The sequence below is a fragment of the Myotis lucifugus genome, unplaced genomic scaffold (genome assembly GCF_000147115.1).
Source record: "Myotis lucifugus unplaced genomic scaffold, Myoluc2.0 scaffold_158, whole genome shotgun sequence".
NCBI classification, from domain to species: Eukaryota; Metazoa; Chordata; class Mammalia; order Chiroptera; family Vespertilionidae; genus Myotis; species Myotis lucifugus.
Genome location: NW_005871206.1, coordinates 2638323 through 2665915, shown reverse-complemented (window position 1 = coordinate 2665915; position 27593 = coordinate 2638323). Strand labels below are relative to the sequence as shown.

The following is a 27593-nucleotide window of genomic DNA, read 5'->3' as shown; positions in this document are numbered from 1 at the left end:
AAAGAACTTACTACAGTATTTTAACACTGCACATAAACCACTCACAGGATAATTTATTCCTTCTATCACATGCCGGCCAGAAGGACATGCTGTATTAAGCAGACTGGCTTGGCTAGAGAAGCAGGTCTGTCAGGGGAGTGGGGAAGGCATGGGAGGCCAGGCTTGCCTGAGAAGTTTCCATTTGATCTGAGGGATAGGAGAGCAGCTACCAAGTGCCCAGGAAGAGGAAACATGTGGCAAAAGCATTGTCCAAGGAAATAAACCACAAAACCTCTGCAAAGGAATGATTGAAGGTGAGGAAAGGAGCCAGTTGCCTGCCATGGGGGGATCAGGGCCTGAACGTAGAGAAATGAGCAGAAAGGGAAGGGGTGGAGCAGAGATGCTGAAGAAATAACTGTTATGTTAAAATGTTTAATTTGGGGGCTTGGCCCATGTGGCTCAGTGGTTGAACATTGACCCATGAACCAAGAAGTCCTGGTTCTAATCTCTAAAAATTAATGAAAAAAATATCCTTGGGTGAGGATTAACAAAAAATAATTTTAATTTTTTTTTTGCTTTCACTATTGAGGTTGCATTGCTATTTTAAAAATCATGATCCTCCCCTTGCCTTTAAACTGTAACAACACCCGAGGGACTCCCCGGTTCTGAGCAGTCTCAGCCTTCTCATCTGGAGGATTATGCCAGCATATGGACTGCGGCTATGAGCGAGGATCAGGGTACTTAAATTCAGTCCTCAGCTTGAGGTGTCCAGGGCCTTTCTTCTTTCTGAGAATTTTGGAGCAGAAAGGTTGCCCAGCCCTTTTCCCCTTCATTGTGCAGGTGAGGACGCTGAGACTCAGGATGGTCCTTCTGTTCACAGCTCGTGGTGGGGAAGGAGGGCAGAGGCAGGAGTGCAAGTAGGCAGGAAGGGCCAGCTCAGAGAGGGTCACCCTAACTGCCGGGTAATGTTAGATGCCCTGTTATTCACACTGCATCCCACTGTAGGACATTGCCTTTAAGTTGGTGTTCTTTACCATGAGCACCAACTTAAAAGCAATGTCCTACATTACCAATAGGATCAGTCCTGGCCATCAATTGGTTCACCGGAGTCTTCGGAGGACATAAGAAATGAATTTTTAACACCAGACAATGAGTATTCTTACTCCCCAACGGCTCAAGAAAACTTAGCTCTAGAGGTAAGAATTTACAGTTCAGAGTAAGGCACATTTCAGCTTTCTCCATCGCCTTATTCCTTTAAAAAAATTTTTAAAAAATTGATTTTAGGGAGGAAGGGAGAGGGGGAGAGAGAGAATAACATCAATGATGAGAGAAGATCATTGATTGGCTACCTCCTGCATGCCCCCTACTGGGGATTGAGCCCATAACCCAGGCATGTGCCCTTGACTGGGAATCGAACTGTGATCTCTGGGTTCATAGGTCGAGGCTCAACCACTAAGCCATGCCAGTGGGGTGCCTTATTCCTTTTAAATTATTTCTATTGGGGAAAAATAGCTTACATATAAAAGTATATAATGTCAACTTAATCAGTATTTTCATGCACTTTGAAAAAAATCTGAAAAATAAGACTTTTGAGAATGAAGGTCAAATGTATTTTCTCCCAAATGCATGGTCCCTGCATTTATTTATATAGCACCATGTACTTTTTTCAGAGCACTTTATCTTACCTAATTCACATATCCTTTCTGGGGGCAGAAAAAGGATCTGCTATTATTTTTCTGTAAAGAAGAACTGGTGATCAGAGATGTGGGGAATTAGCCCTGGCCTACCGGGCTTGGTGGTGGGAGAGCCAGAATTAGAGCAAGGGTCCCTCAGCGAATGTGAATCTGTCCAGCACACTAGATTTTCTCGGGAATCTAGCTTTAGCAAGAACCTATTTGTACAGAGTATTTTCTTTTATAAAATGAAACTCATTGGATTTACTTATACAATTTCTACCTCAGCTCCTCACTAATCTGCCACCCTTGTTAGATCTTTTACCAGTATGGAAGGTGGGGTAGAGGAAAGAGAAGATCGTCCATGTCAGTCACAGCATTTGACTGACAAGAATTCAGTGATGCATCAAAAAGCATTACTTCCACTTGTCTGCGCTTCTGAAAACTCTGAGCAGTTTCCAGTATTAATCCTTTAAACATTCTTGATTTTACTGTGAGCAGACTGGGACAGTATGAAAATCTTTTTTAAAAAATATATTTTTATTGATTTCAGAGAGGAAGGGAGAGGGAGAGAGAGAGAGAGAGAAACATCAATGATGAAAGAGAATCATCGATCGGCTGCCTCCTGCTGGGGATCGAGCCCACAACCCGGGCATGTGCCCTTGACCAGAATCAAACCCAGGACCCTTCAGTCCATAGGCTGACGCTCTATCCACTGAGCAAAACCAGCTGGGGTTGAAAATCTTTAATAAAAAAATAGAATATATATATATATATATACAGAGTACATACATATATAAAAAATATAACATAGAAAAAGTACACAGATCTCAAGTGTTCAGCTCATGAACTTTCACAAAGTGAATACATACATGTAACCAGCACCCAGATCAAGAAACAGAACATTATTGGTTCCAGAAAAGACCCACTTTGTGCCTCCTCCCCATCACTGCCTCCCTTCCAAGGAACCAGTGTTCTGACTTGTTATCCCATGGAGTAGCTTTGCAGTCTGGGCCATTTTTTCAGCTCTTTGGCTCTTCTGATAAAGCTCCCAGGAATCAGAAGATCTTTGTTGGAAATTTGGGGTGAGGAGTGTATAATGATGAAGGGAAAGTCACGTCACAATGGAAGGTGGGGGGAGGCCTTGTTGAGGAGGAACATAGAGTACAAATAAGTACTTAGTGTCTGCAACGCAGGCTTATTCTTTTTCTATAAAATATGCGGAATCTTACGAAGATTTTCCATGTTTAAGGACATCTGGAAATTCTCAACCTTTTGATGATATGCCTGCCTCCACTGAGCCTCCTTTCTTTCTTCTGTAGACCTCAAGTCCCATAGAAGAGGACTTCGAAGGAATGCAAGAGGCATTTGCTCGATGTCCAGTCTCTGGTAATAGCCATTAGGGCAGATTCCTTTGAGAATCACTTGCCTTCACTGTGTGTCGAAACATGGATGTTTGGAGTTGGAGCGGTCCTTAGAGATAATGTCTCCAGGCCTTTCATTTTACAAATTAGAAAACCTAGGCTCAGTGATTTCCCTTCATTAGACTGAATCTCTTGCCCCTCACCTGCCTCAAGACATCCACATGTTATCTATACCTCCCCTTGAGTTCTTATGGCAGGTGTTGAAGTTGTTGTTTCTTTTTTCCCTCTAGTCTTTCACTAGATTTAAGGCTTCTTCATGGCACATACTAGGTGATCAGTTATCTTTGCTGAGCTGACCTGAAGGATTTGCCCAGCCCACAGAGCTAGTTATTGACACAACCAAAACTAGAACTTGGTTGCTATGTCCTTCTCCACTCTAAAAGGCAGAGTTTCACCGTCATTTTCCTTTGCTTGCTTTGCATCTTAGCAAAGAGTTAATAACAGCCAGTAGTGCAGAGTCAGCAGCATAACATCCTCCCCTTGGGAGGGCTTCGGTTCTAGATAGCTTAGCAACTGCTTTCTGTTACATGGCAAGTTAACCTTGGATCACAAGACAAGATATAAGTGAATCACTGATTCTGATACAGACATTTAAAAATTATATACTTTCGCTCTTTTAAGGTATGTAATCATCTGTTTTAAAACCAGAGTTATCCACCTACCAAGACATGTAGCTGTCCACAGTCATGTCTCAACACTCTGCCTCCAGCCAGGCAGGGCGGGCTTGGGCTGTGAACTCCTCTTCCTCCTGCTGCACACTCCAGCTTCCATCTCTAACCTGACCCAGGCTCTAACCAAAGCTGGAAGCATTTTAAGAAGCTGTAAGCTTATAGAATTCAGGGGTGGGGAACGTCCAGCCCGTGGGCCATATAAAGCCCTGGAAATCATTTGGTCTGGCCCTTCCAGGGCAACTGCAGGTGGACTAGAAATTCAATAAATCTAGGAGCTTTTTTCATAGCAACATAAATTTATATTAAGTGAATGATGTTATAAATATCCAAATAGCCCTTGGCAGAAAAAAGGTTCCCCACCCTGTTTTAGATGAACAGTTATATACTCAGGATAATAAGTATTAAAAGTCCACAGACCTAGGTCTTGGACCACCCACTTCTTTTTGAGGAGCCTCTATCCACGATCACTTTCTGGGTGAGCCTGGCCGGCACACGGCCACTTGGCTTATGTTTGGAAGAGGGTCAAGTGGAATAGAGAAGTTTGGGGCAGACAGGTCAGAAAACCTGGGCTAGTTCCATCCAGACAGCTGCAGTACACGAAGAAGCCTCTGATGTCTACTATTTCATTCTTTCAGCCCCCTCTTCCCCCTTTTCTGCTCGGGCTCTGATACATACGCTCTCCACACCAGGCAGTGAAACAAGGGTAACAATTGGACACATGCTGGCTTCCAAGACCACTTCTGCCACTGATGCTTTTTCTGTATGACCTTGGGCAAGTCACTTCACCCGAGGTTGCACTGTCCCTTTGTATAAAGTAAAGGAGATGGTCAGACTCTAAAATCTCTAAATTCCCCTGCTCTGAATTGTGCTTGTTAGGAATTCATTTATGCTTTCTAGTGTTTGAAAGAGGGTCACAGGAAGAGCCCCAGTGCCTTCACTGATAGGGTTCAGAGCTCCTCAGTACCTGCTTACGGTGGCGTTGTTCTTGTGGCCTCCCCATTGCCCACCAGACGACCTGGACCTAAGGGATGGCAGGGGGTCATGAGCATTTGCCAGTAGGGCAGGCTGCTCTGCCCCCTTCTCCGTAAGCCACAGCAGTACAGTGGTGGGAAGGAAAATGGACACTGGCCCTGTCTGCCCAGAGGTCTGCACAGTATCTCTGAGCATCCAGGAGGACAGAAGACAGTTGAATGAGCTCCTTAGTACTCGAGACCCCAGCCCTACTCCTTAAGTGGTTTTTGATGGCCAAGAGGCAGTTAGCACTCTGGGAAAGCTTAGTTAATGGTTTTTCCTATTTGGGCTCTTTAGCGAACAAACAGTTCTTGGTTTCAACGCCCCCTGGTGTCTGTTGACAGGAACCAGATCAATTTGCCTTCCTGAAAAGACAAAACAACATTTGTCTCCAAAAATAACTGTGAGGTTATGACTGGAAGGCCAGTAAATGGCTTGCTTGTATTCTGAGTGTCAGAGTTCTCCCCTCTGAGCAAGAAAAACAAACTTTTGGAACAAAAACCCCTTCTGCGGCACTCAATCCAAACCCAATTAGGAAGCACTTCTGTTTATCAGAGCATTTCTCATCTGAACAAGACCAAGGGAAAGTGAAGGGAATGAAAAGAATAATCTGGGTTGGCAGAAATCAAGTAAAAAATACATTTGCTGTATGCTTTCAGGTGAAGGAAAGGTCCAAACGCGACAAAGCTTTGGAAAGGATGCTGAGGTTTTGACCAGGTCTCAATTCCAACCTATACAAAGGTATGTGCTTTTATTTTCTTCACAGTCTCAGACTCATAGAAGTAAAGTTAATTGGTGATAACACCCCGTATTTATATATTCTCATCTTCAAATGTACTAGCCCTGTGTTCTAAAAATTAGCTCTGGCAAATGAGCTTTGTTAGGACTTGTTCAGAATGTGAGCGGTCATAAAAGGCAGTTATTATCTGGATTCAGATCCTGGCTGCTTTCTGTCCGTGTGACCTTGGTCAGGTTTCTCAAGCCCTCTCTTCTATTTCCCTGTTTGTAAAACAGAAATAAGAATCTTTACTGAGAATGTTGACATAGGGACTAAAAGTAATAATATAACTCCTGGGCATTTATCCCAGAGAAATGAAGACTTAAGCTCACAAAAATACACACATGAAAATTATAGCTACTTTTTTTGTTGCCAAAAACTGGAAACCCAGATTTTATCTAACAAGGGGACGATTTAACAGGCTGTGATTCATCCATACTATGGAATTCTCTTCAGCAATAAGAAAGAATGAGCAGTGCCCTGGCTGGTGTGGCTCAATAGGTTGGGCGTCATCCTGTGCACTGAAAGGTTGCCAGTTCAATTCCCAGTCAAGCCACATGCCTGGGCTGAGGACTCGATCCCCGGTAGGGGGCATGTAGGCAGCAGCTGATCAATGTTCTGCTCTCATATCAATACTTCTCTCTCTTAAAAAAAACAAACAGCCGAAACTGGTTTGGCTCAGTGGATAGAGCGTCGGCCTGCGGACTGAAGGGTCCCGGGTTCGATTCCGGTCAAGGGCATGTACCTGGGTTGCAGGCACATCCCCAGTAGGAGGTGTGCAGGAGGTAGCTGATCGATGTGTCTCTCTCATCGATGTTTCTAACTCTCTATCTCTCTCCCTTCCTCTCTGTAAAAAAATCAATAAAATATATTAAAAAAAAACATTTATTTATTTATTTTTAAATATTTTGTTTCTTGTATATGCCCTGACTGGGGATCAAACCTACAACCTGGGTGTAGCGGGACAATGCTCTAGCTAACTGAGCTACGCGGCCAGGAAAAACAATGAACTATTGATACATGTGACAGCTTGGATAAATCTCCAGAGAATTCTGCTGAGTGGAAAAATCAATCCCCAAAAGTTATTTAAATGATTTCACTTATATAACATTTTTGAAATGACAAAATTATAGAAATAAAGAACAAATGAATTGTTTCCAGGAGTTAGGGAGGAGGTGGGTAGTGGGAGGGAAGTAGGCATGGCTATAAAAGGGCAACATTGGTGGTGAAAATGCCTGTCTTGATTGTATCGGTGTCCATATCTTGGTTGTGATATTGTTCTGTAGATTTTTTTAAAAATATATTTTATTGATTTTTTACAGAGAGGAAGGGAGAGAGATAGAGAGTTAGAAACATCGACGAGAGAGAAACATCGACCAGCTGCCTCCTGCACATCTCCTACTGGGGATGTGCCCGCAACCCAGGTACATGCCCCTGACCGGAATCGAACCTGGGACCCTTCAGTCCGCAGGGCAGGCCGACGCTCTATCCACTGAGCCAAACCGGTTTCGGCTGTTCTGTAGATTTGCAAGATGTTTCCATTGAGGGAAACTGGGTAAAGTGTATTTCTTAAAACTGCATGTGAATATAGTTATCTCAAAAGAAAGTTTAATTAAAAAATGAATAGATGTAAAGGGCCTAATACAATAACATTCACTTTACTTTTCCCCTCTCTGAGCCTTAGTTTCCTTATCTATAATAATTATAGCTAGTATTTCCTAAGCAGCCACCATATGCAGGTACTCTGTTTTGTCAAATTTAACTCATAGAACAACCCTCTGAGGTACACACTATTATCTCCATTTTGCCAGTAAGGAAAGCAAACTTCAGAGAGTTTAAGTATTTTTTCTCAGGTTGAACAGTTGGTGAGTGGCTATTTCAGTCAAGAGAAGCTAGATTTATGCTACATAACAATCCCCAGGTTTTAGTGGCTTAAAACAACGCACATTTATCATTTGCTCGTGCTCCTTGTCCGTCCTGGGATAGCCAGGAGTGTGCTGTGCTGTGTTCCCTTCTATCAGAGATGCAAGCTGAGGATAGGGTCCATCCTGTGCATCCTTAATTGATGAGGAGGCAAAGAGGGGACAGTGAATTGTGTAGTGTCCTTTAAAGTTTCTTCCCAAGAGTTACACACATCATTTTCACTTATATTTCACTGGTTAAAACAGGTCATGTGGCCATTTATGCAAATTAGGAGGGCCAAAAAGTGCTGGCCTACTGTGTGCTTGGAAGGAGAACAAATATTTTAGTGAACAGAATTAATAAAGACACAACTCAAAGTCAAAGTCTATGCTCTTTCCTTTGTACCATTGGCCCCACAGGATTGTTGCAAAGATTAAAAATGTGAAAACATGGAAGGATTTAGGTGGGTCCTGGCTTATAGTTTGTGTTCAACAAGTATTGAAATTGAATCCTAAATTCTGGTTCAAGTAGAAACAGGTCCAGTTTGTCTTCAGTATTCTTTTCTGGTAACTCTGTGCCTGGAAGCTATCTCACATGGTCAGGCCCCATGACGGTGCCCCTTGCTCCAGCCTCCATCTCCAGCAAAGTTCCTGTGCTCCATTGGTTTCCTCTGGAACTTGCTCACTGTCCTATAACATTATCAGCTGATTTCAGATGGGCTGACCCTTAGAGAATATTTATTCAGTCTCTAAGAGGAAACCGAGGCACACAGCAGGGCCCAGACTTGCCTGAGAACATGTGGCTAGCTGGTAGCAGAGCCAGGACCAGAGCCCACACTTCCCACTTCTGAGCCTAGTGCCCTTCTTGCTGCTTCTCACACTGGTCCCTTGTACCAACTTAGTGCACTCAGCTGACAGGCCATTCATATAATGTTCTCACTTTCTCTCTTACAGTCCTGAAGGTGAACAAGAGGAGACATTAAAGGAGTCACCCAAGGAACTGAAAGAGAAAGACATGTATGGCCACCAAAGGGCTGCCTAAGGATACTATGTAAAGTTTTCGTTTTAGGGAAATAGTATTTCCTTGTTTGTAAGAATCTACATTCTTCTCATTTTTTTGTGAGCCTGTTTCTTCTTTCACCAAGAAGATGTGATCTAAATTACTAGCATCTTGCAATCAAGGAAATACAGTGATAATAACAACTATGTGTTTCTACTTGAGGTATAAACCTATTTATATAAATGGATTAAATCTGGTTCCCACGCAAATATACTTTCATCTATGGACATAGTTTACTTTTAGTTGCTGAGATATATTTAAAGTTAGTATCTCTTTGTAAGATACTCTCCAATATCCTCTTTAAGATATATATAAGATATTCAAAGATATTCTCTAATTCTGGCCTGTTGCCAAATAAAGATTTTTGTCAGGAGCATCTTTATTTTTTAAAAATATATTTTGTTGATTTTTTACAGAGAGGAAGGGAGAGGGATAGAGAGTTAGAAACATCGATGAGAGAGAAACATCGATCAGCTGCCTCCTGCATACCCCCCACTGGGGATGTGCCCACAACCAAGGTACATGCCCTTGACTGGAATCGAACCTGTGACCCTTGAGTCTGCAGGCCGATGCTCTATCCACTGAACCAAACTAGTCAGGGCAAGAGCATCTTTAACTAGTTATCTACCACGTGTCCAAAATGGAAACCATCCCCCCACATGCCACAATATTTTGAATTTAACTGAAAAGATTAGTTTGCAATGAATACTATAAAAATAAATATATTACTCACAGTTCGGGTGTTCTTTAATATTTTCAGCTGAAAGTTCTCACGAAAAATGATTTTAAAGTTGGCCAGGGCTGCCACTTAGGGAAAACATTTTTTTTTATAGACACGCTTGGCGTGTGGGGAAGGTCTGCCATGTGCATCTACAGATGCTTATGGCGTACAATGGGTTAAAAAGTACCTCTCAGGAATATGTTGTTAGATTTTTCCAAACATCTCCCAATTATTGTGTGCTTTTAATTTTTTAGATCATTGACAGACATTCAAGACCTGTCTAGTATCTCCTATGAACAAGATGCTTCTTTTAAGGAAGTCTCATGCAAAACACCCAGAATAAACCATGCGCTTCCTAGTGTCAGCACTCCACTCAGCCCAGGTAATCTCTTGAAGGGAGGACAAGCTTTTGGGGGAGGGAGCGACAGCCCCTGCGCCATTGGCTCTGGAAGCCAGGCCTTGGGAGCAGACCTGGAAGGTGCTTTCTCGCAGCGCAGAGGTATTCTTTAGGGCCAGAGTTGAAGGGACAACCCCATGGGAGGCTGGGAAGGGTGGTGCTGGTGGTCATTAAGCAGCTGTAGGAGGTGTTTTTACTGTAGTGGGAGAGACATGCAAATGCAGAGACTGCTCTGTACCCCGAGCACTAGTGAATTTAGTACAAATACATTGCATTCTCTAGAGTTTGTAACTTCAAACAGTCCCTTGTGCTTAAACATGTATAGTTCTGAGCCCTGCAGCTGTCTATAGCCAGCACCAACATCCTCGTGTCCTAGTTCTCCCTCTATTTTGGTGACTAAGTTTGGAGACTGTTTATTTGTTTGTTTGTTTGTTTATATTTTTTGTTGATAATCCTCACCCAAGGATATTTTTTCCATTGATTTTGTTTTTAGTGAGAATGGAAGGGAAGGAGGGAAAGAGAGAGTGAGAGAGAGAGAGAGAGAGAAAGAGAGAGATTGGTTGCCTCCCGCACACACCTGACCTTGGCCAGGAACAAACCTGCCCAGGTGCCCTTGACAGGAACCGAACCCATGATCCTTCAGTGCGAGGGCTGATGTTCTCCCACTGAGCCACACCAGCCAGGGCAAGACTGTCATTTTTTATACTAGGAGGAGCTGAGTCTCAGATGAGTGATTATTTCGGTTACTAACATTTTGAAGGTTGCATGGTATAGGTATATGGTTGTGTGAGGTTTTCTGTTTTTGTTTTTAAATAATATAAAGGATTCAGACACTAACTACCCTCTTTTCTACAACAGAGTCAATTTCTTCATCTGATAGTCACTATAAAGACTGCCTTGAAAGCTTCACATTTCAGGATAAAACAGGGTCTACCTCGTGTTGGAGCTATCAGGAATCCACTTTGTCTGATAAATTTACAACTGTCCAGGAGAAAGTAAAGAGCCTAGAGTCCCTTTTTGCTTCCTCTGAAACTCTCCCTTCAAGACTGACTGATCACGTAAGTATGCCAGGTCTGCATTCCTATGGAGTCAGCCCAAAGGCCTCAATGGTCCAGAGTGCCATGCTTTCTCCAAATCCATTTTACAAAGAGAGCAAGAAGCCAGCAGGATCCTTTCCAGCTTCCCTGGGGCTCCTCCCTGAGACTGTATTGTAAGATAGACCCTGGGTTTTGTGCCTCCCTCCCCCATCCCCTGCCGCCTAGAGGTCATGTTTGGCAATTTCTCTAGGAGCCAAACTCTGCCATAGTTTTTGATGCTGCCTTCACCTGCATTATTTTTCTCTCTAATCATATCCTACCTACTTGAGGAGGTTTGAGTTGTTCTTGAAACCTCCTCTGTTTAGTTCCCTAAGAGTTGTGATTGATCTTTAGTCTTCTCTGAACTCCTGAACGAATAGTCTGTAGTGAAAACACTCAGTTGTATGCCACCTTCTTCTCTCCTCCTTCATATTTTGCACGTGTAGTCTTTTCAAGAAAACGACAAGTTTCTTCCTTGGTGCTGTGCATTGAGAACCTGTCGCTCTATCCCTTTGCAATGTAACGTTGCCGGTTCTGCCACCTCCAGGCCTCTGACATGTGAATGAAACCCTCTTGAGTTCTCCAAACCATTATCACCCCAACTGGCATATGGAGCAGTTCCTGCTGAGCGCTGCTTCCCAGAATCGAGTAATAAAATAGTTATGTTTATTCACTAAAAAACAAAACAAAACAAAAAGAACCTGTTGACTCGCCATCCTATAGTAGATTGATTATTGGCTTTGGCCCTCGGTGAGAAACCAACTATTACCTTCTTTGGGCATTTGATTCACAAAAGGTCTCAGTCTGAAGTAGGGCAATAAAGAATTTTATGCTTTCGTTCATCAAACTGTTCATTGGGCAGGTTCTAAATGCCAGACACCTTGCCCAGCCCTCTTCAAGGCATCCAAATGTGAATATAAAAGGCCTAGTCCCTGCCCTGAAGGAGCTCACCACCTAGTGAGAAAGACTGTAACACAGAGGGAGTACTGAGTGCTGAGTGCTGCATAGGCAAGAGGGATAAGAAGGCTTCCTGGAGGAGGTGGCATTTGAATGAATTTGACTCAATCAACAAGCAACTGGTTTCTTCCACTGATGATACACAGCCTTAATGTTGGAAGTGGTTGAGCTGTATGGGCCTTTTTTGCTCAATATATGTGTTAATTACCATATTTATATCTTATAGAAAAGATCATCTACATTTACTAGGACTGGTTCCTCCAGAAGTGCTAAGGTACCTGACAAATCATCCCTTGCCATCCAGAAAAGGAGCCTGCCAAGAGGTACCCTGTTTAATATCAAAACACAAGTTTATAATAGAAAGGCAATTTAAGGGAGCCATAGTCTCATCTTTGATGCTACATTTTATTTTAACAAAAATATTATTTCCCCCCAATTATTAAAGTAAAACATACTCATTATAGAAAACGTGGAGAATAAAGAAGAGCTTAAAAAAGAAACACATTGAATTCTACCACCAACACTATTTTGGTACATATCTTTTCTATATTTTTAGAAATATACAAAAAAACCCCACATATTTTTAGCATAGTTGAGATTATATATTACATCAGTTCTAGCCAGCTTTTTTTTTTGATGATATATTTTGAGGATTTCTCCTCTTCAGTAAAAATTATTTGTAAATATGTTTAATGGATGCATAGTAGTCCATTCTACATATGCTGCGTAACTATGTCCTTATGTTGAAGGACTGTGCAAAAATCTGTATCTGCACCTTGGCTCCTTTCCTTGGGAAAGCTTAGAGGACAGTTCCAGTGTGTTAACAGCTCTTAGACAGGCATGTTGCCTTTGCCACATTAATGTTTTTTTAAAACATGGAACACTTCACAAATTTGCATGTCATCCTTTTGCAGGGGCCATGCTAATCTTCTCTGTATCGTTCCAGTTTTATTATCTATTACTAGTGGCCCTGCGCACAAATCCGTGCACGAGTAGCTCGCTGCCCCGCCCTCATGTAGCTCTCCCCCACTCATAGCTCACTGCTCTTCCCTCCTGTAGCTCTCTGCCGCCACTTGTAGCTCGCTGCCCCGCCCTCCTGCTGATCGGTTGTTACGCATCACAGCGTAATGACCATTTGCATATTACCTCTTTATTATATAGGATTTTTATTATTATTTTTAATCCTCACCCGAGGATATTTTTTCCATTGATTTTTAGACAGAGTGGAAGGGAAAGGGAGAGACAGAGAGAAAGACCAATGTGAGAAAGACACATTGATTGGTTGCCACTCGCATGCCCAGGAGCCTGCAACTGAGGTACGTGCCCTTGACTGAAATCAAACCCGGGACTGTTCAGTCCACAGGATGATGCTCTATCCACTGAGCCAAACTGGCTAGAGGCTTATTGTTATTATTTTTAAATTTTTATTGATTCCAGAGAGGAAGCAAGAGGGAGAAAGATAGAAACATCAATGATGAGTGAGAATCATTGATTGGCTGCCTCTTGCATACCCCACACTGGGGATCAAGTTAGATGCCCTGACCTCCTGGTTCATAGGTCGATGCTCAACTGAGCCACACTGGCCAGACTGTATCGTTCCAATTTTAGTATACGTGCTGCCGAAGCGAGCACTGCCACATTAATTTTAATGTCTTGCATCTTTGGTACAACTCTTAGAATCTCCTTCTGGGGGATAAGGATTTTGTGGATTATGCTGAGAGGGTGTGGTTGATGTTATAATTGAGCACTTAGGGGAAGGCCCAAAGTATGATTGCTTCTGTGTGCCCTGGCCTCATAATCTATAGAGAAATCTGTCTACTTTGTGTTTTGTTCCTTTTGACTGGTCCAGAGCCTCTCTCTATATCCCTTTATCAGCCCTGTTCCGGACTGTGCTCCCAGCCTCTCAGTAAGAATTTGTACTTCACCTACCCCAAATATCCTTGGGGAATGAGGGGCTCAGATTAAGCAGTACTGGGATAGGGGTAACATAGGAAAGGATTCGGAGTAAAAGGGGGAGTAAAGCCATTCACATGTTAGGAGGTGTCAACTAGGCCTGTTATTGTAAGAGGCCTTTTCTCCGCCTTAGTTTGTTTCACATTGGGAAATCCTAAATCAAATCCATGTGGGAGCCTAGAAAATCCACTTTAGGTCCAGGAGAATGTTAAGTCATTTCCCCTTTTATCTTTTTAAAGAACTAATAGAAGCCATCTCGCAGCATCACATTGACAAGCTACCACCTCCATCTCAGGAGCTACTTGATGAAATTGGTAAGGGATGCTCAATACAGAATGTCGGTGGCCCTGTTAGCTGTGGTCACTGACCGCAATATGGTTCCTTGCCTTGGGAGTGAGCTAAGTGCAGAAGGCCCTATGACTGTACAGAATTCAGGAAGGGGCAGTTTTTAAACCAATGGACCTCGGATTTCTGCCGAAGCCTGGCCAGGATAACTGGCCTGTGTCATTTTGTTTCTTACAGGGTCCCTGGTAATGATTCTAGTAGTAAGAGAAAATAACAACGTTCATGTGGTTTATTATGATGAACTTCTGTTATTAAAGGAATTGTTATCTCCTTTTCTAACCAACCCAGACATATCTTGGAGGCCTGATGTCTGGTTACTGAATCCAAGACACCCTGTTCTTTTAGTTCAGCCATTAGCAGGAGGTATTGAAGGTATTGGCATTGTGGATGAATCACTTTCCTGAGGGCAGAGAAGTCAGTGGCACAAGACCTAATGTGACCAGAATTTTCCATTTCAGGAAGAGACTGAGCAATACCAGTTCAGTTATAATTGTAGCTGATTGGCTGGCCTTTCCCAGCTGAGTAGGTGCTGGACGTAAATGCTATAGAGACATTTGGGGCAGGTGGTTTGCTTCCCCAGAAAAGACCCGGCTGCTCTTTTCTTGACAGCCTGGCCCACCAGCCTCACCCTCAGAGGACACATCTTGTGAGACCTCTGATGGTTCAATTCTTAGGATGGGGCCTCTAGAAATTTTCCTGAGGGGTACCTCTTGGTTTTCAGGGCCTCAGAGGTTTTGTGTGTCTGGATACAGGAAGAGGAAGGTGAATGAGGACTTACCTGGTCTGACTCAACCGAAAGCTACTGTCTATGTTGTCACAAGCCCAAGCCCCATTGGCCTGATGAACTTGGGTGGAGTCAGTCAGAGCTGCCAAAACCTGCCTTAAGGTCTCCTTCTGTAGTCGTAGGTCCTTCTTGCCTACTGCACCTCTCCGCTGATGCCACAGGGTCATACAGGTCACAGGACTTGGGGCCGTTTTCTCAGGGCACCACCCCCACGGTCTGCTTTGGAACTCCCTAGGGAGTCCTTGCAAAGTCCTCTTCTCCAGTTGCCCTTTTAAAAAATATATATATATTTTTATTGATTTCAGAGAAGAAGGGAGAGGGAGAAAGATAGAAACATCAATGATTAGAGAGAATCATTGATCAGTTGCCTCCTGCACGCCCCACACTGTGGACTGAGCCCGCAACCCGGGTATGTTCCCTAACCAGGAATTGAACTGTGAACTCCTGGTCAGTGCTCAACCACTGAGCCAGGCCAGCCTGGCCAGTTGGCTCTTCCTTTTTTTTTCTTTTTTTTTTCTTTTTTGGTCTTTTTGTTAATCCTCACCCTGGGATATTTTTTTATTGATCTTTTAGAGAGAGTGGAAGAGAGAGGGAAAGACAGAAACATCAATATGAGGGAAACCCATTGATTGGTTGCCTCCTGCACGAGCCCCAACCAGGGCCTGGACCAGGAAGGATCCTGCAACCAATGTATGTGCCCTTGACCGGAATTGAATCCGGGACCCTTTGCTCTGCAGGCCGACGCTCTATCCACTGAGCCAAACCAGCCAAGCCATGCTCTTCTTAATACAAAAGAACTGCTGCTTGTGAGTAGATAGAGGTCACCATACACCCTACAGGGTGTCATCTGTGCCTTGGTCCTGGCATAAGCAGTATTTGTAGGCTCCTTTGAGGTTTGACTTGAGTGAAACTTTCCTCTGGGTTCTGCTGTCTTCTCTCTTCAGTCACCACGCGGAGTCCCCCGTTTCAGCAGCTGTCACCAGGTCTCTTCCCAGGCTCCAGCCTCATGGCACTGCTGAGTCCCAGGGCACTGTGTGCAGCCCTCCCTCATGTTGCTCACAGGACTGATCTGGGCCAGGTTTCTAGGTGATGTCTGTACTTGGAGATGGGTCAGTAATTTTCCAGAAAGAAAAAGGGCAGAGGGCATTGGGTAGTTTCTCCTAATAATGGGTGCTCTCAGCTGGTTATATACATCATCACTCTGTTGTTCCCCCTCAGGAGTGACCAGAAGCTGATACCTGTGCTTTTGGAGCGCCCACATCCAAAGCCCTGGGCTTCTGGCAAGGGCATAAAGGGGAGGTGCTTTAGAATCCTAGGGGATCCTTAAGATCAACAAAGGACTACTTTAATAAGGATAAAATGAGCTTTTTATTTCAAATTATATTGAATGATCTTGTGAGGCCCCATGATACCCAGGAGCTACCAGGTAGGGCCTGTAACTGACCTTCAGGAAGGGTGAGACCTGTTTCTGCACACAGCAGGGCCGTGTGGTGAGCGAGCCCTGGGCTCCTGTCTGTGCTGCCTCCCAGCTGTCACTGCTCTGCTCTGGGAGCACTTGGAGGAGACGAAACACCTAACAGATGCAAGGCAGTGTGCTGAGCTTAGCAGATGCTTGTCTTGGTCTAGTGAGCAATTCTTTAGGAACTGGAAATTATATTCTTTGCTTTCTGTCTTTCCCATTAACTAGGTAAAAATATAGTCCAATAGGGATGGGGGAAATTATGGGTTGCTCTGATTCTGTTACAAACTGTTTGAGAGATTAGAAAATGGAGATTAAGAGCATAAACCTTAGAGCTAGACTGCCTGGGTTTAAATTCCATTTCCTCCTCTTACTCTCTGTGATTCTAGATAAATTCCTCCTTAACCCTTTTCTACTTCCATTTCCACATCTGTTAAACAGGAATAACAATGTGATCAATCTCATAGGGTTGTTGTGAGAATTAACTGCAAACATTGATCTTGACTTAATGATAGTTAGAAACCGTACCTGCCACATAGGGCTCTAGAAATCTTTCCTATCATCATCGGTTTTATTTTTATTGTTGTGTGGGATTGAAAGTCCTCATGCAGTGGTTTCCAGGCACCAGAATCACCTGGTTAAAGTACAGATTGCTGGACCCCACATGAGTTTCTGATTCAGTGGGTCTGGAATGAGGCCCAGAATTTGCATATGTAATGAGTTCTCAGGTTTACTGTGGCTGGTCTGAGGACCACCCTTTGAAAACCACTGCCCTAGAGAATGGTGTGACATGCAAAGAAGAAATAAGTTGCCTTCTGCTTTTGTATTGGACAGAGCACTTGAAGAGGCAGCAGGCCTCATCCGCAGTGTTGGGTGAGGACCCAGCAAATCCTCTGGGCGTTACTGCAAAAGGTAAGCCAACTACCCAGATGTTTCTCATCAGGTTCTTGCTGTGGTGCTGCCCTTGGCAGTACAGTGGTACATTTGGGAGAGTGGACCTTGGGGTTAGGCATAACCACCTTGATTCTGACTCCACTGCTTTTGTATGGCAAACTGTTTAATGTCTCTGAACCTCAGTCATCCTCACCTGTAAAATGGGGATGATCATTCCTACTCCATGATGTACATAATAGTTTCATACACAGTGCCTGGTACATTGTAAGACACTGAACAAATGTTAGTTCCCTTCCCTTCATAGGACAGCTGGCAAGATGGAACAAGATGGCATGTGTAGAGTGCCTGGCATACATTAAAGGGCACTACCCTTCCCCACCCAAATATTTTCCCTGGGGCTCCAACCTAGAAACATCTCGCAAGTGAGAACAGGGTGGCCCTCAAGAAAATCTGTGCGATTTGTTTTCAGGGTCTCTTCCTTCCTCTTTTATGTTCCCTTTCTTTCCTCTGTCTCTCTTGAGCCCTGGCACAAGCAGGGTTTCCTGTAGCTTCACCTGGCACTGAAGAGCTCCCAGGACCCCTGCGGCAGCTGCTGTGGAGACAGGCACCCTGCAGACTGCCACCTGGCACCTGCTCTCCTGGGGAAGAAGGAACTAGTGCTTTGCAGACGACAGGGGCCACTGATTAGCCCTAAGTTTTTAAAGCACTCCATCTAAGGCAGTCTTTTTGAATTATTGTTTTTTTGTTGTTCAAATAAAGTGAAGTTTTTCAACTGTTTTTAGATCAAAGTCATTTAGAAGAACAAGAAACTAGCAGTACAAAAGAAGATAGCAGTGTGCTTTGGACCCAAGAAACTCAGGGTCTAGAAGAGGACACAGAAAGGTAACATAAAAAGCTGGACTTTTGAAAGGATTTAAAATACTGTATTAGTTTTTGTTCTGCTATTGACAATTAAGAAGAAGGGGGGAAATACTCTTTTTTCATACTATCCCAATAGCCCCTATTCCTAAAATGTTAAAAAATTTTTAATTGTCATAGAATACACATAACATAAAATGTTTAAGTTCACTGGTGTTAATTATATTCACATTGTTGTGCAACCAATCTCCAGAACTTTTCCATGTTGCAAAACTGAAACTCTATACCCATTAAACAACTCCTCATATCCCTCTCCCCTCAGTCCCTAGCAACCACCATTCCACTTTCTGTTTCTATGACTTGGTGGACTTTTGATGACCTTGTATAAGTGAAATGATGCAGTACTTGTCTTTTTGTAACTAACTTATTTCACTTAGCATAATGTTCTCAAGATCCATTCATGTCGCATGTGTCAGAATTTTCTTACTTTTTAAGGCTTAATTCCATTGTACTAGTATGTTTATGTGTATGTGTATTGGATTTTGTTTATTCTTTCATTTGTTAGTGGACACTGGTTGCTTCCACCTTTTGACTATTGTGAATAATGCTGCTATGAACATAGGTATACAAGTATCTCTTCAAGGCACCCTGCTTTCGATTCTTTTGGACATATTCTGACGTGGGGTTGCTGGATCGTATGGTAAATCTATTTTTAATTTTTTGAGGAAATACCAGACTGTTTTCCACAGCAGCTGCACCATTTTACACTCCCACTGACAGTGCACAAGGGTTTCAGTTTCTTCACATTCTTGCCAATACTTATTATTTTCTGTTTTCTTTTGTTGTTTTTTTATAGTAGCCATCCTAAAGGATATGAGGTGATAACTCATTGTGGTTTTGATTTGCATTTTCCTTATCATTAGTGATGTTGAGTATTTTTTTCAAATGTGTTTGATGCCCATTTGTATATGTTCTTTGAAGAAATACCTATTTGACTCCTTTGCCCATTTTTTAATGGTTTTTTTTTCTTGTCAAGTTTTTTGTGTTTTTGTTTGTTTTTTACTTCATTTTGCAAGGCAAACACAGGTTTCAGCTTCTTTCAAGACATTTTACTTAAAGCATTGGAAGAGAATTGTTAGATCTTTCTAGCCAACTACGAGGAAACGGGGCAGTCACCTAGACAATGCAGTGTGAAAAACACAAGGTTGCCTTAAGAAACCCGATTCTCCCCTGATTCAGAGCTCTCCTCTAACTTGTGTTGTAAGGTAAACCACTGCAGTTCATCTCCTTTGCCTCCTGACTTCTCTTGCCTTGTCCTGCCATTCAGGGCAAGATGAGTAAGACACTCTTTGGGCACAAAGTTGAGGAGTGCTATTTTAATGCAATATTTTTTAAAAAAATAGCAAGTAATACAAAAAAGAATCCATGATGAATAAAATATCTGAATTTTAAGGAAAGACAGGATCTGAATCTGCCTTTGCACCACTTGCTTCATCCTAATCCTGGTCCTGTGAGTCCTTAAGGTAGCCTTGCAGAATTCTTTCAGCTGCAATGATAGAAAACCCCACTATTGTGCTTAAGTGAGTTTGTCTCACATGACAAGAGGCCCACAGGTTGGTAGGGCATCAAAGGATGGTTCTTTTGATCTTCCTGGTGTGCCATCTGTAGCAACAGCATAGCATGCTGGCCTTTATTTTCAGGCTAGTCACCTCCTGGTTGCGTGACCCCTGTCCACAGACCAGGCAGAGATAAGAGAGTGGGGCAAAGGAATATTCTAGATGACTTGGTCTCTTTTTATTTGGGAAGCAAAATCTTTCCCAGAAGCCCTTCCCAGCAGATGCCCACTATATATCATTGGCCAAATGGGATGCGTGACCATCTTCACTTACAAGGGAGAATGCAATTTGAGCCTTAACTTTTTAGCTGCTGTAGAAGAAGAAGGCAAGGGAGAAGAGTGATAGAGCTTTTCGATAGTGAATCCTGTTTTTGTCACATTCTTCAAGGGTAAAATCATTCTCTATAAGGAAGGAAAAGAGAGGGACCTGGAAGGGAAGGTCTGTGAAGTGGAGGAGGAGACAATAGCCCCTGGGACCTTTGAGGAAGTGGGGAAAGGTTTTTGGGAGAGACAGAGAAGAAAAAGGGGAAAAGAGGAGGGAGATAAATATATTTTTTTAAGTTTTAGAAATATAGTATTTTGATCATAATGTATGATGTAACTCTAGTCCTTCCATCTCCCCAAAACATCCCCAGTAATATCCATGTCATTATTCAAGGCAAAATGTAATGAGTTCTCAGGTTTACTGTGGCTGGTCTGAGGACCACCACAGTGGAGTAGTTCAGGAAGGCAGAGGTACATTTGATTACATAAAGTCACATGATTAAAAGCTAGCTACTGTTATTGTTGTCTCTTCCTTTTCCAAAAGGGCTGGCTGTGCTGGACACAGAGAGATGCCCACAGATGCTCCGTCATCTCAGTCCTCGGCACCAAGCCAGAGTGGAAGCTATTTTTCAGATGGGTGGGACTTTACTGACCTTCTGAAAACACACTCTGCATCATTTAGTCCCAGAGGCAGTTCTTAATTTAAAAAACTTATAGAAATGAAGGTACAGTTCTAGCCTCAGGTGGAAATTGACTTAATGATCAAGGAATGAGCGGGGGTGGGGGGAGACAATGAGGGGATAAGGACACATATGTAATACCTTAATCAATCAATAAATAAGTAAAGAATTGAGGCAGTCTGGCATCAGACTTTGGAAGGTATTGATCTCCTGGGTGCTGAAGCTTTTTGTCAAGAGGCTTAAAGGAGGATTTTGTGCACATTTAAATCGGGTCTAGGTGACCTCTACAACTCCACAGACAATCTCAGTGAGCTCTCATTTTCTTGTATGTGTAATGAAAGCACAAGTTTGAAGGTCCTTTCGCACTGTAAAGTGCTATGGCTCCTTCTGGAGGAGACAGGAAATGACTGTTGTCTCAATTCTCTTCACTTGCCCTTGGATAGAGCTCACTCTTCTCTCGATGAGGACCTGGAAAGATGGCTACAGCCACCTGAGGACATCACAGTGCTACAGGATCTCCCCAAGGGCTCTGCAAGGTTATTTACTGTTCTCCATCAGGGGATCGTTTTCTTCTTTCTCTGGAAGAGGGACTAGATTTTAGTTTTTAAAAAACATCTTGCCTTTTTGAGGAATGAATGTCTGGTGATGGCATTACATTGCTGTAGATAAGCCAGCCCTGACTCCTGTCTGCCCATCTTCCTCCAAACACCCATAGTACTCAAGATATTGATTAACAGATGGATATCAGTATAGAGAGAGGCCTCTACGATTGCTATATCTTGGCCCTGTCACTTTCAACATTTTCATCAGTTGTTTGAATTAAATAAAAAAGGCATGCTTATCAGACTTTTAGATAATACAAGTCTAAAATGAATACAAATGTGATAGGTGATAGACTATGGATTCAAAATGGTCTTGACAGGTGGAAATGTTAGATTTCTCTAAAGATGAAGCTGAGCATTTGCATCCAAAATTATAGAATGTGAGAGATCTGACCTAATGTGGAATTTTTTTTGGAAGATCCTACTCACTGTAATCTCATTGAAAGCAGGAAGTGTGTCATTTATTTACTTACAGAGAGAGAGAGGGAGAGGGAGAGGGGGAAGGGGGGAAAGAAAGAGAGAGTGAGTCTTATTTTTACATGCCCAGTATTTAGCAGGCATTTTGAGATAGTAAGAATTCAAGAAGTTCTTATTGAAGAAGGCATGGACAGCAACTCCATGAGGCCTCAGTTTGATGCAGTTGCTAAAAAGGTCAATGAAAAATAAAAATAAAAAGGTCAATACAGAAAAATAAAAGTAAAAAGGTCAATACAGCATTCATGATGAGTAGACAGAAATGTATTGACCAGAACAAAGTCATGCCTCACACTGGCATGACACAGAGTAGGGCTCCTTTCTGGGCATCACATTTTAAAAGGGACACTCACAAATAGAAGAGGATGGCCATTGAACAGTCAGGTCTGGAAACCTTGTCATATGAGAACAGCTGAAGGAGCTGGGGAGGCCGGCCTGAGAAGAGCAGATGGAGCGGAGAATTTGATAGCTCCCCTCAAATACCTGAAATATCGCAAAGTAGAGAGTCAGCTTACTCGCTTCTGCCTCAAAGGACAGAGCTAGTGACTAGAAACTGCAGTGTAAGGGGGTTTTATTCAGTAAAACACAAACCTCCTCATAGCCATAGCTATTTGGCAGAGAAAACAGATGCCTTCACACTTACTTCAACAACAGGCCCTTCCCCTCAAGCACAGGCTGGGTGACTGTTAGTTTAGTTTCAGAGGCATTTGGACAGAGGTAGAAGCTAACCTGAAGGCCTGCTATGGACTCTAGAGCCCATGATTCTATTAGTGATGAGAGGTTAGGAGGAAAAAGTCCTTCTCACCCTACCGGGCTTTATTTTCCTCTCTCATTTACATATTTGTTTTGAATATCCACCAAATGAAAACAGAAGCGAAATATCTGAACAGTGCCAGTTTGGTTCAGCCAGCATCTGTGGTGCACCAACCTCCATCCTAGCGCTGTGCCTAAGGGCTGGGTGCAGAGGGATGTCTCTGCCCTTAAGAGCTTATAGTTGAATGGGAGAGATGTTTTTTGCTTACTAGTTTGATAAATGTGGTCTTAAATTGTTAGATACTTTAATTAGATATTTCAATTCAGAGAGTTTCAGGAAATGAAGGTGAGGTAATGAAGTGCTGGCTGTAAAAGAATACCAACTGCAACATAAGTGAAATGATTTTTTTTCTTTGGGACAATATAGCCCTGTGATTGAGAGCAGAGTCTGAGGCAGACCAGCTCTAGGGCTTACTAGGCATGTAATTTAACTTTTGTGCCTCAGTTTCCTTATCACTTAATGAGGCACATATAGTTGTGATGAGAATTGAGTTAATATATATTATAGCCCTTGAACCGATGTCTGGCCTATAGGGTACACTCCATTAGCGCTAGCTATTATTATGTTTCTTTTGGAGTATAGTCCTGTTCCCTTGGCTATTGTGTATATGTTTTGATACGGAAAATCATTGTTATTAAAGGGAGACAGATACCAAGGATCAAGAAGTTGGTGAAAAGAAGAGGAAAGTGGAAGAAGGCATGAAACCAGAGAGGACATCAGAGAGCTTTCTAGGGGCTTCTAAAGAAGGTATGTATGAATGAATAATCATTTACAGTGTAGCTGGGAATCCTTGGGCTTTGATGCACATCAAAGTTATTTAGAAATGTTTTCCAGTTGCTATACGTAATTCTCATACACATTTCCCCCATAGTTCAGCCCAGGATTTCTGTTCATTGCTAATCATGTCTTCATCACAAAACAGCAACAACATCCAATTTCATTTCTAAAGCAAGCCTTTGGCCAGTCTCATCATCCTTATCTTGCACATTGTCTGGAAAGATGTTTTGCTCCTAACTGTCTAGTACCTTCAAAAGAGTTCTAAATTTAGCTCACACACAGGCTGCAGAATCCAATAAGAAATCATAAATTGTGTCATTTAAATGGAGTCTACAGTAATGTGAAAGGTATAAATTAACCTTAATATCAAAACAATTTGATAGGGCTTTAAAATGCCATTCACAAATGATGCCTGCCTATATTTAAGTTCCTTCTACTCAGGAAGTTGGAGACATTAACTCTTTCAGATCAGGTATCCCTTTCATCCTTCTCCAGTCCATTTGCATTCTGCTCTCCCTGCCCTGCTTTGTGCTCCAGGATGCTGACCCTGCACCTCCTGGGATTCCTGGCCAGCTGTCTTCCCGGTGGCCAGTGGGAGGCACCAGCATATCAGAGGGCAGGAGAGCAGTTGGGGTATTACTTCCCCTGCCTGTCTAATTCAGCACCTCATCTCTGCCTAGAAGTGGTGTCCCTCCACAAACACAGCCCATTCTTCCCAGTTCCAGCTCTCACTGGGTTCCAGTAACCATCCTGCCCTACCTCCACCCTCCAGTTCTTTCAGATTAGCGATAATGGCTTCCCACTGCTGCTAGTCACTGGATGCCTTGCCATCCCTTTTTTGCTCCCTCAACTCTGACTACATCTCTCTAAGTAATCACTTCAGTGAAGGTCCTGGGATTGCATTCTGTTGTTTTCAGGACCCTAACTGGGACAGAGCCCAGCGTGTGTGAGCATTGAGCTAGTGTTCAATTCACTGAGAGTATAATACAGAGGCTTTGTGAATTAGCATCATAGTGTCCATAGCTATGACAGGGAACTGCACAATGTTAGAAGAGAAAACCAATGAACTATTTTTAGAAAGAATCTAGGTAAAACAGTTCACCTTAAAATAGAGAGGGTACTAATGTGACTTCTGAATACTAGTACCCTTTGACCTAGCAAGTAATCAGGTTGTTTTTTCTTCCTCCTATATTTCATCAAGAGGAACTGAAATCTTGTTTTGGGAAGCGACTGAGTTGGTCAGAACCATCCAGGTAATGAGATACCAGATGTTTGTAGGTCAGAGTTCATTATTTCTAAACAACATGGGCAGACTTTAAACATTTATCAGCATCTTAATAAACATTAGTGACAAAGACTTGAATTCAAAGTTGTTCAATTTTTAAAACATTAATGTTTATACTTAAAACATAAGGTAAAACGAACACTAACTTTGGTGAAGTAATCGGTAGAATTAGCAGAACAGTTTTAGATGGAGGGAGTCCAGAAGATGCTGCTATCAGTTGCTTTGCAGTCATTTTGCATTTGCATGATACCCTAGTTGAGCATATCTCCTTTGATTATAAAAATTATGTTATTAACCAATGTTACTCCAGTAAATTAAACAATATATTTTTAGTGATTTCAGAGTGGAAAGGAGAAGGAGAGAGATAGCAACATCAATGATAAGATAGAATCACTGATTGGCTGCTTCCCACACCCCCTACCCCCATCAGGGATCAAGCCCACAACCAGGGCATGTGCCCTAACTGGGAATCAAACCATGGCTTCCTGGTTCATAGTTCGACACTTAACCACTGAGCCACACTGGCCAGGTCAATAAATTTAATACAAAATTTTTTTTAACTAAAAGAAATAAAAATTCCTTTCCCTTAAATTCAGCTGAATAGAAAGAGGCTGTTTTTTGTGTCTTTTAAAAATGTACACATCAACTCAAAACTCCCTTCTTTGTTTTTTTTAAAAAACACACACAGGATAATCGTACTGGATCAGAGTGACTTGTCAGACTGACCAGAACCGGATCATAGATGGACTCCTGGTCCGAGTTTAAGCACCTGCTTGTGAGCTCCCTTCTCCCTGGTCTGCTTCAGTCACCTTTAGAGTAATGGATCCCTAATTCACACTTTGTTCAGCTGCCACGATAGACATGAAGACTTTGGTCCTATCTGTTTATAGCACATGTAACCATTTGTTTTTGTTTCTGTTTTTCAGAGATATATTTTGAGCTTTTATTTTAGCACAGCAGTTGTAATCATTTGTTTTCAGTTAGATATCTGAAAAGTGAAAGGTAGTGTTGTTGACTGTAAAAATCTCTCATTGTGTTCAGAATGGCTTTGGTTTTATTGACATAGATTTTTGAAAACTTGTACTTCTGTTAGGTAATAAAATGTTTACTTTTAATAGCAGTTAGCTTTTAGCTGTGTAAGATGTGTCTATTTTAATTATTGGGAGAGAAACCACCACAGCAGAAAGGAAGAAGAAAAATTATCTATTTTCAGATTATATGAGCTTGTATGTAGAAAACCCTAAGTATTCCACAAAAAACCTGTTAGACTAAATGAGTTCAGCAAAGTAGCAGGATACAAAGGCAATACACAAAAATCAGTTGCATTTTCATGAACAATGAACAACCTGAAAGGAAAGTACAAAAACAACATTTACAAAGCATCCAATAATAATAAAATACTTATTAATTTAACCAAAAAGATGAAACATTTATACTATGAAAACTACAAAACATTGCTGGAAGAAATTAAAGATGACATAAATGAAAACACATCCCATATTTATATAATGGAAGACTTAATATTTTTAAAATGTCAGTACTACCCAAAGTGATCTACAGATTCAATATCAAAATCCCAATCCTAAAATTCCTATGAAAGTTTAGTGGACCCTGGATAGCCAAAATAATCTTGCAAAGGAAGAACAAAACTGGAGGACTCAGATTTCCTGGTAGCAAAACTATAGTAATAAAAACAATACGATATTGGCATAAGAACAGACCTGTAGATCGACACAATAGAAGAGAATCCAGAAATAACCCTTTCACATGTGGCCAAGTGATTTTTGACAAGGGTACCAAGACCTTGGGGAAAGGACCATATTTTAAACAATTGGTGCTAGGAAAACTGGGTGTCCACATGCAAAGAATGAAATTGGACCCTTATCTAACACCACGTACAAAAATTAACTCAAAATGGAACAAGGACCTACACGTAAGACCAAAAACAATAAAACTCTTAAATAAAACAGGATGAAAACTTTATGGCATTGGATTTGGCAATGATTTCTTGGATATGACACCAAAGGCACAGGCAACAAAAGAAAAAGTAGATATGTTGCACTTCATGAAAATTTAAAATTTCACTATCCACAGAATAAAAAGGCAACCCATAGAATGGGAGAAAATTTCAAATTGCAAATCGACCCATGAACCAAGAGGTTGCTGGTTCAATTCCTGGTTAGAACACATGCCCGGATCATGGGCTCCATCCCCAGTAGGGGGCATGCAGGAGGCAACTGACCAATGATGTTTCTATCTATTCTCTCTCCTTTCCTCTCTAAAAATCAATAAAAACATATTTTTTAAAAAAATATTTGAAAACCACATATCTGAACCCCAAACAAAAGGAATCCAAAGAGGACCACACCAAGACACATCATAATTAAAATGCCAAGAGCAAAAGACAAAGAGAGAATCTTAAAAGCAGCAAGAGAAAGAAACTCAGTTACCTACAAGGGAATACCCATACGACTGTCAGCTGATTTCTCAACAGAAACTTTGCAGGCCAGAAGGGAGTGGCAAGAAATATTCAAAGTGCTGAATACCAAGAACCTACAACCAAGATTACTTTATCCAGCAAAGCTATCATTCAGAATTGAAGGTCAGATAAAGAGCTTCACAGATAAGGAAAAGCTAAAGGAGTTCATCACCACCAAACCAGTATTATATGAAATGCTGAAAGGTATCCTTTAAGAAGAGGAAGAAGAAGAAAAAGGTAAAGATACAAATTATGAACAACAAATATGCATCTATCAACAAGTGAACCTAAGAATCAAGTGAATAAATAATCTGATGTACAGAATGAACTGGTGATTAAAATAGAATCAGGGACATAGAAAGGGAATGGACTGATTATTCTTGGGGGGGACAGGGGTGTGGGAGATGCGGGAAGAGACTGGACAAAAATCGTGCACCGATGGATGAGGACAGTGGGTGGGGAGTGAGAGCGGAGGGTGGGGTGGGAACTGGGAGGAGGGGAGTTATGGGGGGAAAAATGAGGAACAAATGGTAATAATCTGAACATTAAAGATTTTGTTTAAAAAAAGGAAAACAAGAAAAAGAAAGGGGCATATCTGATGTAGGAATTAATCAGAAAGACATAGAGAACTCCTAAAACTCAACAAATACACATTATAGTGT

The 27593-nt window shown here is 42.0% G+C and overlaps 1 protein-coding gene and 1 pseudogene across 1 annotated transcript in view; one reads left to right on the top strand and one right to left on the bottom strand.

The window, feature by feature from the left end:
- TEX14 (testis expressed 14, intercellular bridge forming factor) overlaps positions 1 to 25572 on the top strand; it is a 60801-nt gene extending 35229 nt beyond the window's left edge. The window contains exons 19-32 of the mRNA XM_023759621.1: positions 1056 to 1175; positions 2975 to 3041; positions 5418 to 5499; positions 8392 to 8454; positions 9473 to 9600; positions 10474 to 10673; positions 11875 to 11971; positions 13841 to 13915; positions 17024 to 17101; positions 17866 to 17965; positions 20944 to 21036; positions 23031 to 23137; positions 24369 to 24420; positions 25141 to 25572. Of these exons, the coding sequence (XP_023615389.1) occupies positions 1056 to 1175; positions 2975 to 3041; positions 5418 to 5499; positions 8392 to 8454; positions 9473 to 9600; positions 10474 to 10673; positions 11875 to 11971; positions 13841 to 13915; positions 17024 to 17101; positions 17866 to 17965; positions 20944 to 21036; positions 23031 to 23137; positions 24369 to 24420; positions 25141 to 25177 (1299 nt within the window). The 3' untranslated portion in view covers positions 25178 to 25572. The remainder of the gene's footprint in view (positions 1 to 1055; positions 1176 to 2974; positions 3042 to 5417; positions 5500 to 8391; positions 8455 to 9472; positions 9601 to 10473; positions 10674 to 11874; positions 11972 to 13840; positions 13916 to 17023; positions 17102 to 17865; positions 17966 to 20943; positions 21037 to 23030; positions 23138 to 24368; positions 24421 to 25140) is intronic.
- LOC111827394 lies at positions 12518 to 12630 on the bottom strand (annotated as a pseudogene).
- Positions 25573 to 27593: the final 2021 nt, after the last annotated feature.